General features: G+C 38.0%; 1 protein-coding gene across 1 annotated transcript; it reads right to left on the reverse strand.

Annotated features, from left to right (window-relative positions):
* Window positions 1-1,711: 1,711 nt before the first annotated feature.
* Window positions 1,712-16,532, reverse strand: znf532 (zinc finger protein 532). Its single transcript, XM_032569528.1, has 9 exons — window positions 14,201-16,532; window positions 9,442-11,755; window positions 8,803-8,984; window positions 7,539-7,715; window positions 6,214-6,376; window positions 5,708-6,022; window positions 5,511-5,623; window positions 4,849-4,978; window positions 1,712-4,409 (listed from the first exon to the last, which is right to left on the reverse strand). Exons 2-9 carry the CDS (start codon window positions 11,722-11,724, stop codon window positions 3,906-3,908), a joined length of 3,867 nt encoding a protein of 1,288 aa, XP_032425419.1. The 5' UTR covers window positions 11,725-11,755; window positions 14,201-16,532; the 3' UTR covers window positions 1,712-3,905.
* Window positions 16,533-19,482: the final 2,950 nt, after the last annotated feature.

The following is a 19,482-nucleotide window of genomic DNA, read 5'->3' on the forward strand; positions in this document are numbered from 1 at the left end:
TTCAGTAAATTTACCAAAACTTTATAAGACACAAACTTATAGTTTGTCTTAAAACTTTTTTTACCGCAATTTAATTAATTCTGGACCTTTTGAAAATACAATTAAGAGCTTATATTATATTATCACTGCCAGTACTTTGTACTGCTCTAACATGTGTTTGTGTTCAGTGTTTGTTTCTTCAAAATCTGTTGTTTTGTCATGATGTTAATTTCTACTTTGTTCTTTCTTTTGTCCTCTCATTTTCAAAATTTGCCCATAACCTTCTATATTTAGAATACATCATTTTTCACAAGTTATATCAGATGTAATGTTTACAGTTTCACAAGACTTGAGTAAAATACTTTTTTTTACTCTTACTTGAATAATTAAGTAGTCCTATTCATCTTTAGTTCTGGTTATTATTATTATTATTATTATTATTATTATTATTATTATTATTATTATTATTATTATTATTATTATTATTACATTATCCCTGATAGAACTTCAGAGACACAAGAAAGATTCCTGCATTTGTTTTACAAAAGTACCTTATTTAAGTACCATATTTATTTATAATGACAATAAATATGCTACACCCGTGATAATATCTGTGCAAACTGCCCACTAGAGGGAGACGTTGTCTCACCAAGCAGCCGAAAGAGAGCAAGAGCTTTATCTGGAAACAGTGCGACAGAGTCAGGAAGAAACGTTATAACACAAACCTTCATTGCTCAGCGTAAAGCTGGACATTATTGACATGCAAAGCTTAACTTAATTTAATTAATTACAATTTTACAAATACCAAAAGAGAAATTATGTGTACTGTTGTATGAAAAAAAGTCAGTCAAGAATAAAATGCATACAAAAATGTGTTGACCAATGAAAATTTGAAAGTGACAGTGAAATAAAGGATTAATGGCATAGAAAAAGAACCCATTTCATTGCACTTTAAATGTGTACAGTGGCATCAATACTTTTCAGCACCTTTAGTAAAAATGTTTAAAAGATCTGCTTATATGTATTTCTTTTTGTCTTAATATCTCTCCACAATTTAGAAAAATCTAAACAAGTATGACCACGTCTCGAGAGAGGAAATTACTGTCACCAAACGTGCAGCAAATGTCAAAACGCACTGTAAACAGGTGTCTATGGCCATAGTGTGGACTTTAATGAACAAATGATAGTACCGGTACTCTTCACCAGATTGTAGGGCATTTTACCCAATAAGTACATTGCAAGGGCAGACACAACCAGAAAGATAACTGATCTTTTGGAAATTACTGAAAATCACTGAATGTACTTGCCATTCTGCTCCTGTCTTAATCATATCCAGTTTCACAGGAAAGTTTGGTATGATATTTAACTCATTCTGTTATTTTCTGATAGTAAAACATCAGAAAGTAATACGTTTCCGTAGAAAACAATGGACATTACGTTATTTACAGATTGCAAAGAGGCATGTTGATCTCCTAAGGCCGGACTGCTACTCATGCAAATACACAAACATGACAAGGTAAAATCAGCACTTGCATAAAAAAAGAGATGTTTTTTTGGCAAAAGAAATCATATAAATTAATAGTAGGGCTTTTTTTAAAAGTGTGAAGTCATAACAGTGCAATAAACCATTTTACAAGCTTGCTTATTTTTAGACTTTCTAAATATCTTCACTGTATAGTGGTGTGGAAGGCTTTGTTGGTTTTAGTGCAAATAATGACAAATGGATTCCTAATATTTTTTCAGAGAACAGCTGATGTTTAATATGCATTTATGATTGGGTCACTTCTGGCATTTTTCTCTGTTTATTGACATAAAAAATAATCTTGCACACAAGCATCAGAATTTTTTTAAAAATGGCAGAAGCAGCAGTAAGACACATAATAATTATCACACAATTCACAGACTGCTTCTCACATGCAGCTTTACAGTGCAAAGTATTAAGATTCTTATCAGACTGTGGATGGAGTTGTGTCAAAAGCTGAGAAGACACTTAAAGATTTCATTTTATTCCTTTTAAAAAGAGACTAGTTTTTATTTGAAGCAAATTTTCATGGTTGCTTTTGAACGGCCAGTATGTTAGTTGAAGTAAATGGCAATTACAGTGTAATCAATTTGGTGAATCAGAAAGAGGTTCTCATAACAAACATAACGAAGAGTAGAGACGAGGGCTATTTCATCATCTTATTTATGAAACATGGACTAGTCTAAACATGGTGTTAAGAGCGTACATTTTTCATTTCAGAAAAAGAACATCATGCCTAGAAATTCAATGGTGGTGTAGTGGTCTGGGTCAGTTATGTTGCTTCAAAATATAGCCATCTTGCCACAAAGAAGCACACCATTAGCTGCAACTCAAAGTGGCTCATTAAGTTATTTTTTTTATATCCAATAATAAAATGTGGTTGACAATATGAAACGTCTGTGATTAAAAAAAAACAAACAAAACAGGAAAAACTAAAGAAACTTAAAGTTGGCAAACATTTTTTCCACAGCGTTGTAACTGTCCCAGGCAAAAGTGACACAGCCTCAACAGAATTGTGAAATTATTTGGGAGTTTCTAGAGCTTGGTCTCGAATGGTTCTGTTATGAATATGTAGCTTGATACCAGTTTGAAGCATCTGTTATGTCCAATGACCATTATTGACCCTGTCAAGTTAACTATTAAACTAGGCTGATTTATGTAAGCTGATGATTATGTATTGATAAGCCATTACAACCAGAGGCAGTTTAAATACAGGCTCGACTTTGTGACTTGTTCCATGAAAGAGGCTGCTGACAAATAGGAACAAAGAGGTTCTCTTTTTTTGACAAGAACAAAAAAGTAATTAAAACACTATTGAGATAATGTTTTATTAACTTGCTATGTGCTATCAATATTTCAGCTTCACTGCCTAGGTTACATTCATTTTCAGCAAGATTCAAGGCAGCGCACATTCATCATAATTCCAACATTGGCCTACAATTTAAAATATAGAAAAGTTATTATAAAGAAAAAAAAAAGTATCTAAGAATCAGTTAAATATTACTATGGATATGTCAGTCTTTCCACTGTGCTCTAAAGACAAATTGACACTAACAATCTGGAAAGACTGAAAGTCAAGCGCTTAATATTTTATGTTTTAAGTACTTTGGAAAAAATATATTTACCTCAGAGAGCTGCCATGACGAGAACAAATTTTACAATTGTTCTTGAATTTGACTGAGGATTATTAGGAAAAAACATATTATTATTTGAGATACTCAATAATTTTTATTTGACCTTTACTTTAATGATTTAAGTTTTGAAATCATTGTTCATTTTTCTATTCATCAGACTTTGTTTGACATTTGTTGGATGCAGTTTGTTTTTAATAGGCCAGAAATCTTCTGAAAGCTCAAAGTGGATTAAATTGTTTTGGCATCTAGCATTTTTAGGCAAATTATAGATGCACAGCTGCATTTTCTTTTCATGGCAATAAGGAAAAAAAGGTAGTTAATTTGTTGTAATTGCAGTTTCAGAGTATATTCTGAAATGTAGGTCCTCAACAAAGGAAATACCTATACCTGTAGTTTAATTTTTTTTTCTGCCAGACTTTCGTTGAATATCAGAAGCACTAAAAATTAGACTGCTAATCAAATGCAGATTATAATAGTGGTTTTATACATTGTTTTGTCGTAGTGAAAAGAATACTTTGGAAATAATCAGGTCATCTTAACAAATTTACTCAAAGTCTTTTGAAAATTCTCTGTCTGTACAAAAACGTTCCTGATATTTTTGCTGAAAGACACAAATGGAGACTTTGATGTGTATTACATTTTCTTGCGTGTATATTCTACTGTTTACATAAAGTTGTACACTACAACATCATGTATTTACAGGATAACCACATCTATAGGAGGTACCACAGGTTTAAGAAACTTATGGAATGGTTATAATTCACCTTCTCTCACTTTTGAGCAGCGCTAAGGGTCTTTGACCTTATGAATGCCATCCCATGTGTCCTCATGTGAGTTTTCAAATGTCCTTCAGTCTCAAACGTATTCCCACACACCTTACATTTGGTACTCGGCGTCCCGTCATTGTTCTCATCTACAACATCCAATTGGTTTTCCCGTTGACTCTCTTCATCTTCCCGGTCTCTCCCATTATATCTACCGAGACTCTTGAGCTCCTTTAGCCGATGGACGATGAAGAGGTGTCGAGCCAGCGAGCGGGGGGAGGTGTAGCAGAGTCCACACTCCTGACATTGGTGGGATGAGCCATCAGACTTGTGCTGGGGAATGTGCTTGTGGAAAGCAGCAATATCCTCAGTGGTGAAGCCACAGACGGCACATTTGTGATTTTTGAGAATGTTCACTTTTAGTCTCTTCAGTGGTTGTGAGTCGGAACCCCTGGAGTTCAAGCCTGGAGACCCCTCATCTTCATCTGGATTTCTTTTGGGGCTTCGGTTCTGAAAAGGAAGCAAAAGATGAGCTCAGGAAAATAGCTTTGCCATGAAGTGCAAAACTCATTGGCATCAATCTAACAAAGAGTTCAGTACTTTAGGAAGTGCAACAAAACAGCAGATTAGCCAACACTAGGTCCAACATTTCAGCTCAAAAACTGTGATGACAGAAAATGAATGATTCGTAACAGACTATGATTGCAATAAATAAGCAAAATAATACAAAAACACAACAAAATATTTATAAAACTAAAATATGAACCAAATCAAAGTTTTTATTTTTATTTTTAAATATCAAACATAAAAATAATAAAGCAAAAACACTTAATATAAAGAAGTAACAAAGCACAGAAAACCTTTACGTAACTGTTGAAAACAAAATAGCAATAAATACAAAGACAGACGTTTTGGCAGATATTAAATTGTTAAATTCATGCAGCTGTACCATTTGCTTGTCAGGTGGTGTCTCAACATTTTCAGTCCGTCCTGCTGGGTGTTTACCTCCGTGAATCATCTGAATGTGCTGGTCCAGCAGCACTCTTTTTGTGAAGGGCTGACTTAGAGCAGGGCAGTGTCTGAAAATTAATATCAATAATAAGACAAATAGAATAATTTTTATTGCTGTATATCTGACAGATATACAGAGACATTATGTGTGTGCGCATTATGTATGCACACACACATAATGTGTGTGCACATAATGTGCACACATGTGCAGAACATTGTCACATAATGGACATTATGTGACATTATGTGACACATAATGGACATTATGTAGTAATGTCCATCCATGGACATTACACATGGACTATGCACATTATGTAGTAATTTTCATTTCTTAAATTAAACTGTGTTAATTGGATGAACAATGGAAGAAACCATCCAGTTGATTTAAATGTTCTTTCATATTTCAACTTTTTTACTTAAATGGATTGATAGAAAAATCTTTAATGTTGTGCTCAAACTCAAATTTTACTTTCATAGCTGAACTGAATGGTTGTGTGTGGAAGATTTAGCTCAGTACTATTAAGGATGCATTAATGGGTTTGTGTTAATACAGAATTACAGCTATTGATTAATCACTCTAAGTAGGGTGGTGGTACTCACGGGCAGGCGTAGACCTTTCGTAGTCCTTTATGTTTTAGACGGTTGTGTCGGCAAAGACTGTGGGTGGAGCTGAAAGACTTATCACACTGTTGACATGGATGCTTCTTCAGTATCTGCAGTTTGAAAGTTATATTTGAAGTGTCACGAACAAAGCAAAAGAAACTGTCTTTTTAAAAACAACACTGCAGAACATTCACCTTGCCGTGTTCACGCTTCATGTGTGTGACAAACAGCTCCCTGGACCTGAGGGAGGCGTTGCATTCTCCACATGTGTATCCTGAGCTGACAGGGCTCTTTAGGTCTGCTGCACAGTTGCTATTGGTTGTCTTCAGTGGCGATGATGAAGGCTTCTTTTCTCCCTTGTCTTGACAAAAGACATTTTCTCCATTTTTGTTGTTATTTTTAGGGATGTTGCTGTTGGCGCTATTGGAATTGGTGGGCTTGGCGCTAAGTGGAAGGTTGATCCCCAGGTTTGGTGGACCCTCTATGGTCTTCAGGGTTCCATGGATGGCCTGAGAAGATCCATAACAGCACCTTTTAACACCTTTTGGCACACTAATATTCATAATGTGCCATGAACCACTTCATTAAATTAATATGACTGAAGTGATTGGCATTAGGTGTTACAAGAGGAGGTTTAATTTAGCTTGGTTTGAAGTTATAAATAGAATAATTGTAAAAAATTTTAAAAACTTGTGATTACCTTAATGTGGTCCAGCATCAGCTGCTTCTGTGCATAGTGCATGGAACAGTCGGGACATTTAAAGACGGAAACTTTAAAATTGGACATATGCTGCTCAAAATGTGAGCTGAGCAAGGACTGGAGAGTGAACACTGTGTCACACATGGAGCATTTATGTATCACCCTGGAAGACAGAAAATGTCATAATTATTAGTCAGACATAGCAAAATGTAACAGACTCAAAGCATCCTCTACAATCTGAGCTACAGCTGTATTTACAGAAGCCAATACTAAAACTGTTAGGATTTGTTCAAGAAAAAAGTACATTTGTGTTTGTTAATTAAATTCCATAATACCTTTCAAAATACCCTGTAAAATTGTGAGAAAAAATAAATTGATCTTTTGAAACAGATGTGTGCATAATGTGAGACGTTTGCTAAACACCATGTGAATTTATACATTTGCCATGTGCTCTTGTGCACAGCTAGTACTGTGTGGTTTGGCTAAGCCACAAAACATGACAGGACTAGATTGCGACAAACAATCTGGCCTGAAGAGAAGATCATCAGGGCTGACATTTAGGACTTGTAAAATTCTAAGGTCAGGAAAAGGGAAGCTAACATCTCTATAAACCCCACACTTAGACTTTTACCTTCAGGTTGCCGCTGCAGAGTGCTAATTGCAAAAACAAGTAGTTAAAAAGTCTCATCATTTTGATGAACAGTGTCCAGATATATACTATGCACATTTGCACTTTGATCTTACCTAAATAAAAAACCCAGTATATGTACCTATGTTCTTGAACAATTTCTTTTCCACCAAATTTTACGTTATCTGTTTTTAAATTTCTGTCCACTGAGAGCAAAACGGGACCAAAGTCAAATTCCTTGTTGGCGTGCACAACTTTCACCAATAATGTAGTTTCTAAAGCTGTGTGAGATTATGCTACTGCAATAAAAGCTTAACGTATCTGAAGTTTTTAGCATTTCCCGTCAGTAAGTAAATTGCTGTGGTTAGGTGTTAAGTGGTTAAAGGTTTCCATGTGGAAAAAAACAAACACAATTTAAGCCGCTGTAATGAAAAGCAGCAAATCCTTCTGCTGAGAAGGAAGCCAAGGATGGTTATCTAGACAGAAAGGAATTGGACATGGGGTTTACGTTACATTAGCGCTAACTTGTGTGAATTAAAAAAGAGGTTGGGTATCTGCAAATGCGTAGGCTTAGTTTCCTATAGACTTAACAAGTAAGAGACAAATGATAATGCAGCAAACAAAATTAAATTAACCATTAAAGTGTTGAAATCTAATTAATTAATTCTAAACACATTATAAACAAAAAGGAACCTACTTGGGCTCGCCTGCCTTGGCCCCTGGATGCTGTGTGTATGCATGGGAGTGAGTTCCTGGTGCAGACTTGAAAGCCATGGGGCAGAGTGGACATTTGTAGAAGACCTCACAGTGCATGTTCTGGATGTGAGACTTGAGAGTTGTAACATCAACAAAGATCATGCTACAGTGAACACAGCTGGAAAACAACACAGAAAAGACACAAAGGCAAGTTGAACAAAGTATGAATAAAATAAAGTCAAGCCATACGTTTAGATAGAACTTGTTTAAAGTTTTTTTCCTATTTTTTCCATTACTCTTCCAAACAAAAGGTTAGGCAGCAGAACAATAATCCAAAGTATACAAGACATCCTCCCTTGATTTACTAAACAGCTAAATTGGCCTCATCAAACTCCAAACCTAAAGCTGATTTCGAAATGTGACATGACCTTAAACAGGTCCTTTTGGTTCAAAAATCCTACAGTGTGTCTGAATAAAACAAATGTGCAAAAATGTGTGAGGAAAATTTGGATAAATTTGCATTCCACAATTATGAAAAAGTCCCATAGTTATTGCAAATCCTTGATGACAGTTGTTGGTTCCCCTATTAAATTAAGTCATTTGAATGTTACTTCTGTTCTTAAATACAAAAATAGCAGTACCAACACTAGTAACCTATCAAGCTCACACTAAATTGTCTTTAGATGTATGTAGGGGGTGTACATTGTTGTAATTTGTGTATCTATGTTGTCCTATGATGGACTGGCAGCCTTTATAATGGAGTACTCTACCTCTCACCAATGACTTCTTTGATATGCTCCAGCTCTTCTTCAATTGAGGTGTTATGTTAATGAGGGAGTGAGTGTTTCTCTGCATTTGGCCTTTAGGGACAAAAATATCAAGAATTGGTTGAAAACAGGTTTTTAACTGGTCTATTATTGCTTGAAAACAAAAAAATATATTTTTTAATAGCCTGTATCTTGGATGACTTAACCACAAGGATTGTGACTGTCACCTTTTGTCCCTGTCATTTCGTCATGAATGATGTGTCATGAAACGATATTAGGTGTCAAGCTGAAGCCAAATTGCTAAGAAACCAAGCTAAATAACTGCAATTAAAATGACAATTAAAATGGTCTTTGGACATTGAAGTAAGAAAAAGACCACTTAGAGTGAAACATTGGTTCTCTTCAACAATGAAATGTACGCAACCACTCCAAATGATATCTCAGCAAAAGAGAAACTAGAAGTTTGGATAATTTTGGTTTTAATTAAGATATACTCACCGATAGCCGATTCTGCGAGTGTAGTGCAGGCAGTTCTTGGTGACGTGGGACTGAAAGTGAACAGAGCGACAACTGGCACCACACTCTGGACAAATATAAGGGGACTTGTGCTGATGGATTCGTTGGTGTGACAGAAAGCTGCATTGATTTGGAAGAAGCATCTGGCAAACTGTGCATGTTTTCTATGAAAGAAGAAAATAAATGTTGGTCTATTTTTATGAACTAGCTGGAACAATTATGCAAAAATGCAGGAATATTACAAAGAGACAGAGTGATCAATAATAACGCTACAGGCCAGGACAGGGTCCGTCCGTCCGTCCGTCCGTCCATCCATCCATCCATCCATCCATCCATCCATCCATCCAGAAAAATGACCATGCACACACTCACTCTGAAACCAATTTAGAAATATCAATTGAACTAACACACATATTTTTAAACTGTGGAAGGAAGTTAAGAGTTAGAGAACCTAGACATGCACAGGGAGAACAGGTAAACTCCATGCAGAGCATACCTGTTCTCCCTGGGATTCAGACAAAGGACTTTCTTGGGACAAGGCAACCATACAAACAACTACAGTATATACCTATGCAGCCCTTGTCAAGCCTTAGCCTTTTTTTTAAATAATATGGTACCTACCTGACTGTTGGATTCTGGTGCTTGTTGATAGTGCATGGCCAGTGAACTGTCATCCTGGAATATTTCATTGCACTCCAAACATTTCAAGTTGTGCCGACCAAGCTTTGATGCATCATCCTCCAAAGGCATGGCTGCCATAAGGGGAGTGCTGCAAGGAGCTGATATCACTGTAGTCTGGTTACTACCAGCAATCTTAGCTTGTGTTTGACTTGCAGGTGCCTGTGCTTGAGATGTGGGGGTGTTTATAGTGATACAAGGGGCCACTGGCAAATTTGATGAACTAATCATCTGATCTGCAGGAATGGGTTTGAGGATTAGATGTGAGCACTGCATGACCACCCCTTTGTCCTTGTGACCTCTTGCATGAGATAAAAGGCTACATTTGTTGTAGAAAACCAAACTTTTGGCACAGTGGTTGCAGGTGACTTCGATTCGCACACTCCGGCGTTCATAGTGGTGCGTCAGGCTCTTTTCAAGAGCAAACGAGTCTCCACACTCCAGGCATTTGTAGCCCCGGGAGGGTAATGAAATACAGGCTGAGGTTGGTGGAGAGAGGTTTGGGACATACACAGGAAGAGGGTTCAGGCTACTTAGGACTTTATTGAAAGCATCTACTACAGAGCCTGGAGAGCTTGTGAACACCTGAACCCGAGAGACCTTTTTGGAAGCTTGGCCAGTGACACCAGTCTGTTTACTTTGTTGTGATCGTTGCTTTTGAGAAAGTTCCGAGGAGCATAAGACCTGCTGAAGATCACAGGCAACAGATGATACTGACTGAGGAAGAATACTGAGGTTACTAAGATGCACTGTCTTTGGCACAAGTTTAGCATTGGCCAAACTGGAGGCAGGTACCATGACTGTTTGTTGCTGGATAGCATTTGCGGCTTTCAGGATAGCACTGCTGGCACTTTGCACAGATGCGGCAGGGATAACTGTTGCTTTGACAGTAGTGTTGTTAGCCAGCTTAAGGTTAATAACTTGTGAACCAGCTGTTTTGACTGCGGATACTGGCAGGAAAGCTGTCGCCACAGGCTTAATAGTCATTTGTTTCGTGATTTCAATTGATGGGCACCCGCTAGTTGCTACCACGGTCGATGGCAAAGAGCACCTTGTTGGTGATGTAAAAATTGTACTGGTAGTTGTCATAAGACATGGACTATTGTCTTCATTCTTCAAGCTTTCAGTTTCAAATTCCGGAAGGACTCTACTGACAGTACGCTTAATCTGTCCAGAAGAGGTCTTAATTGTTTTAATTCTAACCTTTGGAATGACTGGAGTGGTGTCTATGTTAGAAGCAGGGGAACCTTTGCTGCTGCCCTCACTGATGACACCAGAGGGGCTTTCTGGTTCTCTGGTAAGAAGGTTCTTTGTCAAGTCAATGTCTGACTCTTGCTCCTGTAGTCTGTCTATTGCTCTGAGATTTTCCTTAGATGGTTTAGGCTCTTTCTGTGCTGGTATAGAGTCCAACACATCAAATTCAGATGTTTTCCCACTTAGTGATGCAATAGCTGCTATACAAGAATACAGTTTTGTGGGGGACTGGTCTTTGACTTGTGGGATACTTAGCACATCAACTAGCTCAGGTGACTTTATAGCATCCATGGAGGCTTGATTTTGAGGTTTGAAATAATTGTCTTTCCGGGTTTTTTCTGGCAAAGGTAATTGAGATGGACTGTAAGAAAATCTCCTTTGACTCTGATTCTTGTTTTGACCTGATTTGTTGTCAATCTTTGAAATCTGGTCCTCTGTTTTAGCAATGGAAGTAAAGAAGACTTGGCTTTTCTGTGCGCCAGTTGTGTCAACTACCTCAATTTTGTCCTCATCATCAAACTCTTCAGCACTAGATATTGGACTGAACTGAGTGAAAGTAGGAGATTGAGGATTGAATTTATATCCATCATCTCTGGGAACTTTCAATCCTTCCTTAGTGTGTTGAGCAGCTGGTGGTGCTGTTGATAAGCAGCCATTAGATAGTCCATTGCCAACAGCACTTGCTTGGGAATGAGAGTTAAAATACTTGTCTTTTTCAAATTTGGTTCCAACATATTCACTTGTGTCTGTGCTGCAAATGTTTTTTACAATTACACTAACACCAGCATCATGTTCGCTGCAGGAGTTGTGAGACTCATCTTCACAGTCAATCCCCCGATTACTCTGTTGCTTGAGTTGTCCATCTTGCTCATCTTGGTGACCAGATTCAATGGCAGCTTTAGGATCCACCATGTCAGGGATGTTAAAGGCTGCCAGTAGGTCATCAAAGTCAGGCGTCTTCATATCTCCCATGTTCCTTCCCTTGTTCTGATGATTAGGTCACCTGAAATACACAAATGAATTGAGAACAGTTTAATTAAGCTTGAATTCCCCACTCCAAGACAGATGCTTTGATCACAACATTTTTGGAATATGTTTTTGAACTAAAAATGTTCCCTCAGTATTTGATATAGTTTGTATGTTAATTTAAATATGATCAAAAATAATTGTGTATAATTGTTTTTTTTTTAACATCTAATACAACATATTCTTGGCATTAACTCAAAGCATTTTCTTCTGTAATTGAAGATCAAACATACTGGCCAATCTGGCAGCACTACTAAATTCTGTGCTAATGCTGGTGATTTAGTCTTATGGTTCACTGACAAGGTGAGAACACACACACACACAGACACTTGTAACAGTATTAGGTTTGCATAGGTTCATATGGAGCTCTTGAACATTTGGAAATACACAGAACAAGCAAATTTGGGACACTTGGTTCAAGTAGTACATGTAAAATCCCCACAAAGTAAACCTTTTGATAGGCAAACAACTGCTCTCATAAACTCAGACAATATGAATACATTAAATTACTGTTTTGAGTTTCCCAAAACTTCACCAAGCCATTATTTGAAAACCAGTTTATATGTATGTTTTGTGCTTTTTAGCCTGTTAACTACCAAGTGGTGTTCAAATTTCAACTGACTCAAACTCTTACTGTCAGATAAAAGATAAACTAATAAAAATGTTCAGAAACAATGCAAGAAACACCAAGGCTCATGGCTGCTGTAAGCTGGAAGATGCTGGTCTGCCTGTCTTACTGTGTACAGCGAAACCAATTTCACTGCTAAAGGCCGACAATCTGAGGAAATTTGCATACTTAACTGCTGCTGCTCACATGGAGAAACCAATTGCCTTATGGAGAAAAGCTTTACAACATGACAAGAAAGCATTTGAGCTGTTTTGCTACACAAGTATGAAGGAGTCAAGGTTAGGCTTTCAATATAGAAACACTGCGGTAGCTGCCAAGCATGGTGAAGGTAGCATCATGCTGTGGAGTTATTTCTTTCCCAGTGATATTGGTGCATTCGATTAAGTGGGTAAAGTAACAAAGGGTGATTACTATCACCAAACACTCCAACTTTACCACAAACCAACAGCTAACAGCTAGGAGGTTGAAACATGGACATAACTTGGTGTTCCAGCAGCACAGTTATTTTTAACACATGTCCAAACTGCTTATGTAATGCACAAAGCAAGTTAGCATAAAGCTTCTGGGTGGCACCAACTCCTACTCAATAGAAAACTTTGAGGATAACACTAAAATTTTGGGCCAGTGCTCAGAAACCAACCAGTCTAAGATACTACTACAATTGTTATTAAGAACACTGACCAAATATTAAGCCAGAATAATGCCTAACACTTGTGTAAGGTCAAAGATACTTTCTGATGTAAGGTCAAGAAACATTTAGACTAAAATTGGAAGGTGTATAGGTACAGTATATTGGATACTGTATAATTTTGACCAGGAGTTAATCAGAGAAAGTACTGACTTTTGCATTAAGTTGTTGTTTTATAAATTCATTCTAATCGCATGTTCTATAGTCATTCCACTTCATGTGCGATAAATCATTGAAGATCCAAATTAGCATGGCATTCATGGACGTGAATTCTCTTTGTAAATAAGTGAACAAAACTGTATGGAAAGCAGATTATGGAATTTTAGATGCTGAATTTCTTGTGTTCTGAATGTCAGATTTATTTGTTTATTTATTTACATGATCTATGCTAATTTGTCTTCAGTCACGCAGTCCTATATTCAAGCCTTTGGCACTGTAGTGTCGTGGAAAGTTATGTTTGCTTGTATTATGATTGTGTGGTTCGTGTTTAAATTCTGCAAGCAAAAACAAAATAAAACAAAAAAAACCAAGTGATTAAATCTGAATAATTTCTTGATTTTGATCTGTAAAATAAGGTAAATAAACATGGGTGCTTGAGTCACATACATGGAGCTGATCTTCTATGTAATACAAAACCAGAGTAGTACTTTGAACCAAATATATCTGCACTCATGGAGCCGTGACAAAAAACAATCTTATTTTGCATGAATACATATTTTATAACTTCAATTCAAAGAGAAGGAATCATGGAGATAATATGACAGATACAGTGAAGAGAATGAAAATGGTAATGGAGAGGGAAGGCAGTAAATCCTGTGAGAAGAAAAAATGGCTGCTGAGCTGTGAAGCTGCAGCAGGGAGAGGGAGAAAGGCCTGGTTGAAAAACAGCGAGTTTCAGCCATGACAGCAGCCTGACGTAGGAAGCTTTGATGAAGAAAAATGACAAAAACACAACACAAAATGGCTTTCTATACCAGCAGTTTAATGCACATGCACTTTTTTTTTCTCCAGTAAGAATCAACATTTTATAAAATACAGCTGCTGTTTCAGTAAAGTGTATGTAAAATAATGGTGGAGACATGCAAGGTTAATCAGCAAGTCCTCACCCTCTTGTCTTCGCTCAGTCCAGCCACTTAGCCAAACCTTCTTTCCTTGCTGCCTTCCATCCTGCAACAAACAGAGTCACAACACAGCTAACCCACAGGAGGCATCCACCCCACCCTGTCTGGGAAAAAAAAAATATCTTCCCAAACAGGCAAAGGCCCAGAATACAAGGTCAGGTTACATCCAGGCATCTGGTGAGTGCTGGTGGTCCTGATATGGATCGTCTTCGGTCATTCTCTGCACCACAAGCAGCACTAAGACATATAAACAGACACATAGATCATGCTCCTGTGTTGAGTGTGTGTGTGTGAATGTGTGAGGCAGGGCTCCCAGCAGCAGATTCACAGACTCATAGCCAGCCCCGTCCCCCTGCCCTCGTCCCTTCCCAAATCTCCTTTCTCCCCTCGTGAACCGTGCAGCTCTGCACTCCCAACACTCAGCAGGCAAAGAGCAGGCAGGGGAGCCCTGTTAGCCACCAGCGGCTGAGCTGTGAGGGGCTGCCGTGGAGCAGTCTGGGTTATCTGTGTCCCCGTGTAGCATAGAGACGGCATTGTTCCCATCAGCCCTCAGTCTGCCTCAAACCGGTTTCAGCTGGTTCTGGTCACTCGACATAAAGCCTTGGGTTGCTGCAGCACGGCCTCAAAAATGCACAGGAAGAGGCTGTGCCCACCTCCCAGGAAGCACTGCGACGTTTTCTTTCTTTATAGACACGTTTCGTCATCAAGATTGTTTTAAGCTAGAAACATAACAAGGGAGGTGACTCATTTTCAGAGCCATAAACATACAAAAATGTCAGAGGGAAAAAAAAAAAGATAAGCAGTCAATTTGCACCCCCAATTTTTTTAGCTGTGTAATTTCCAATTTGTCCCTTCCTACTTTCATTTATCTGTAAAGGCCATACATACTTATGTTTATAAAGCACTGGGTGAAAAATCGAGAAATTCAGCTGCTTAGATACATGGTTATGAAATTGTAATGTGTATATGACATTGGGACAATTAGATGAGTTAAGAAATTATGACCTCTAATCAAACCAAAATAAGTGTGAGTGACCTTCTGACAAGAAATACATGTTGTTACATGGATAGATTTTAGAAAATCAATTAAACTGGTTGTCATTGTGGGTGCAAGACATTCCCCAGTCCGATAAAAATTGATAGATGGTTGATAAGAAATGTCCAGTGACTCCATTTACTACCCAAAATATTTAGGCACACGTGCGAGGTACAAAATGAAAGAAAGGAAAGGGCAACATTGCAACTTGTTGGTATGGAATAGGGATGAATTAGCATAAGTTGACCAGGAGCTAAATCAGTTAACTTATGAGAAGTTATGACGCCTAATTGAGCCAAAACATTGGGCTCAAGTGGGTCTATGACCAACCTACTGCTGGTAACTGAGTCATGTACAGTAAGTAAAGTGGGCTACAGGTAGATTGTGGAACATTAATTTAAATCAGTTGTCTGCGTGGGTACACAATATCACAATGTTGGGTAGTCGATAGATTGTTAGTTTGAAACATCCAGCTAAATCTCACACCCAAAATTTTCAGGAACAAAACAACCAAAACTACGAATGTATGAAATGGCGAGGGGCTAAAAGATCAGACCAGGCCAGAATTAATTCAGATCATTTGATTTAACAGGATTCAATGTGAAAATTCATTTAATATTATGAAACAACTCCTTTGTTTGACTTATCATGATGGTCTCCGTCTGGTCGGTTTCTTACAGCAAGCTCTCTGTGCTTTAACATCAACTACAAAAATACTCAAATGCTTTAAATATCTGTCAGCAGCACTAGATTGATCAATGTGGTGTGAAGGCAAGCAACGTAACACACAGGCAACAATCAAAAAGACGCACTTTCATTCCCTCAGATTCCCTCCTTCTGCCCCCCAACCAACTTACACCCCCACAAAGACACAGATGAAGGTGAGCATGCACTCATGCATATATAGGTAAACGAAGCATACCCTTGTCAGATTTATTTTCCACTCTGAGAAATATCAAGGAGAATTTTTTTTTTTCCTGTAGAGGCCTCAGCGCTTGCTTTTAACAGCCCACTGTTCCAGCCTCTTTCCTCCTTCCTCCTTCCCCACCTCCACCGCCCCTTGTTCCTTCTGTTCTTCACTGGAGTAGTTATCAGTCTCGGTGGAGGCCTCGTTTTGTCACAAACGCCATCAAAATCAGCACCAATGCCACCTCCACAGCTGAGGCGTGAAGTAGTGGATGGCGAAAGGGGGCAGTGTTCAGCAGTCAAATGAGGCCTTTTGTCTCTGCATGTGCAGCAGGGTGAGGGGACTCTCCACTCTGGCTCGGGAGCAGGAGCAGCAGCCGGTGCAGAGAGACACACGAGAAAGGGAGGGAGACAGAGACATGGGGGAGGGTGGAGGACACAGAAGAAGAATGAAGGCAGAATTGAGTTTTAAAAACAGACTTGAATCTGTGCGCACTGTTAATGTTTAAGGCCTTTGCCCTGAAACAATCTTACAAAAGGATTAGGTTTTTAAATGGATTAATTGCGATATTTTCTCTGCGATACGTGAAATTAAAGAGTAAGTAACTAACATCGTGCATAAGTGTTGAGGCCACATTATATATTGTACTATGCATTAAACAAATAGCATGAACCTGTCATAAAATACAACAAAATATACATCTACATTTTTGTTATTCCAACCCAAATGAAAACAATAATTAGGAAATGTCTCCAAATAACAGTAAGGGATCCAGAAATAGGTACACATAAGGAGATATTTTGTAACCTACCTGGAAAACAGAGGTTGCCAGTAGATTAATACTGGCTCTCTTTGGCCTTCTATGAGTCCTCGATTCATTTTGCAGATCTGCCAAAGACAGCCGACCATGCTGCAGAATAAACTAATTCTTCATCTTTATGATCCTCTTAAGATGTGAAAAATCTTAAGAGGATGTATTCATCTCAGCACACTAATGCATTTCAAACACTGGAAATGGCAGTAGAAGATGAGCATGTGTGTGTGTATATTATAAAAGGCCCTCACAGTGCCTACTGCCTCCCGGCACTGTGACAGATTCAATGCAAAAGAGGAGGCTGAGGTTGCTCCCCACCCCTTACAGAGTCACATGACGTCACACTGCCTCCACTCAAACAGGATATAAGAAGGGCTGCTGGAAGCTGCCCCATCTCTGTTTCTGTTTTCAGGCATTTTTGCCCAAGATGATGTCACACTAATGCTAAAGCTCAGAACCTTACCTGTTGTGTTTTCTCTTCCATTTTAGCATTCGACAGCCTTTCTCTAATGTTTAATCATATAGTTCAGAGGAAGAAACCCATTTCACTTGACCCATGACTCACCTGCAAGCAGCTGGTTGCACATCATCTAATTTGTGACACAATGTAAGCCAAGTGATTTCTACAGATTGTAATAATAAGTCACATTGATGACAAATAGGACAGCGATCCAAAAACCAACCCCCGACTGTTCCTCACTCACTTTATTACATGAGCTCTCAGATTCATACTCAGATCCCTCAGGTTAACTCTGTCAGTGCCATCATCTGACTGGTGAATCAATAATTTGGAAGTCTTTCCTTCAGCTGAATAGAATTAAAAACAATTAGAAAATTGGTGCATGTTCATGTTTGAGAAAAAGTCTGATGCATTATATATCATAAATCTTAAACTATGAGGACGGCAGAGTTCAAACAAATCTCTAAAACCCCCAAAATATTGTTATTTATGCTGTTGATTGAAGTTTGTGGACTTCTTACCATTCCTTTTTCTTACAGGCGTTCAATGAATCAGCAACTTAAAAAACAGCATGAGAGCAACAGCGTTCCACACACCCCATTATTGCCTTTAAATCCTCTGACTGGAGAGTGACAGAAAAGTGATGAAGACCAAAGACCTCTTAATGGCAAAACTATCCATTTAAACTGATGCTTTGCTTGCTGAGAGGAAGCCCTTAAATGATTCTTTTAGCTTTCAGTAAAGCTGTCATTATCAATGTCATGTGACTTTAAATGAATGTAATGACTAGCAAATAGAAAAGACATTAGCATAATCACCAAATGATTGAAAGCAATTTTACTCAAACTTGATTTTTTTTTTTTGCATGAAATGCCTCAAAGTAGCACTAAAAATTTGTTAAAACCCAATAGTGTGGCCTTTTTAATACTAATTTCTGTGCAGATAATAGCAACATACAAAGCTTGTAAAGACGATCTTAAACACAAGTAAATCAAGTAGTTTTTTTAAATGTAAGATTTGAATAATTTGATGAACACAATGTGCAATATATTTAATTGTCCATTTTTTTTTATATGCGGATCACACTATCATAAATTTCACCCCATAGTGCCATCTGCTGTTTCCATGCCGAAATGAACAGTGAAACCGGAACAATGAGTATAAACATGAGTATTATATGGCATATTAAAATTGTGTCCAGAACAGGAATTTTTCAGACCCCTGTTGAGTAATAGTTTGTTTTTTTTTTGTTTTAAAGTTCATGTTGATCAGAGTAAATGTATAATTGCTGCTTTGCGAAAGGAAAATGACGTAGCCTTTCAAGGTGATTTGATTTGCTCGATTGTGGCGTCTGGAATTAATAAAGTGGTTCTTAGTGTAGGTGATCAAGAACAGACAATCAGGCAGGAGCTGTTCGTGATCTTATGAGTTGATTAACAACCTTCTCAGTCTCTAGAGCTGTGACCGTAAAACTGCATGAATTTCTTTTCTTGACTCATTTGTTTTTGGTTAAATTCACAAAAAATGGTGAAAGAAGTGGCAAAAATATGAAAAGGGAAATCTGTTAAGCAGTGATTTCAAAAGAACTTTGCCTCACATTTCATCAATTGCAGACAGTATTCCTGGTGTCTTTTTTTGTGTTTTCTTGTTTGGTCTCTGGTAAAACAAGTGAACAAATATTTCAGGTGGCACTGTGCCGTGCATCCTACCTGTTGCTGCCCTTTGAACGGAGGTTACTCATCCTGTTTTGTTAAGGTCAACTCTGGACAAGCATGCAAATCGAACCATACTTACTCTTTTAGACTCCTGCAGGGATGTGTATATAGTTGTGACCCAACAATAGCCAGAGGGAACCCTCAACCTTTCAACAAAAAAATTTTATTTACCTGTGCAGACTCCTGGTCTGTCCTCATGCGTTCTCTTTTTTATGCCCGTCTGTAAGTCTATACTGTCATAAGTGGGATCAGTCAAGTATGAGAATTTGATATAGGCTTCATGTGTGGGTGCCTCACTACGTTTGAAGGCAGCTAAAATCGCATTGCTGAGCTTT

This window comes from Xiphophorus hellerii, chromosome 8 (assembly GCF_003331165.1).
Source record: "Xiphophorus hellerii strain 12219 chromosome 8, Xiphophorus_hellerii-4.1, whole genome shotgun sequence".
Taxonomy (NCBI): domain Eukaryota; kingdom Metazoa; phylum Chordata; class Actinopteri; order Cyprinodontiformes; family Poeciliidae; genus Xiphophorus; species Xiphophorus hellerii.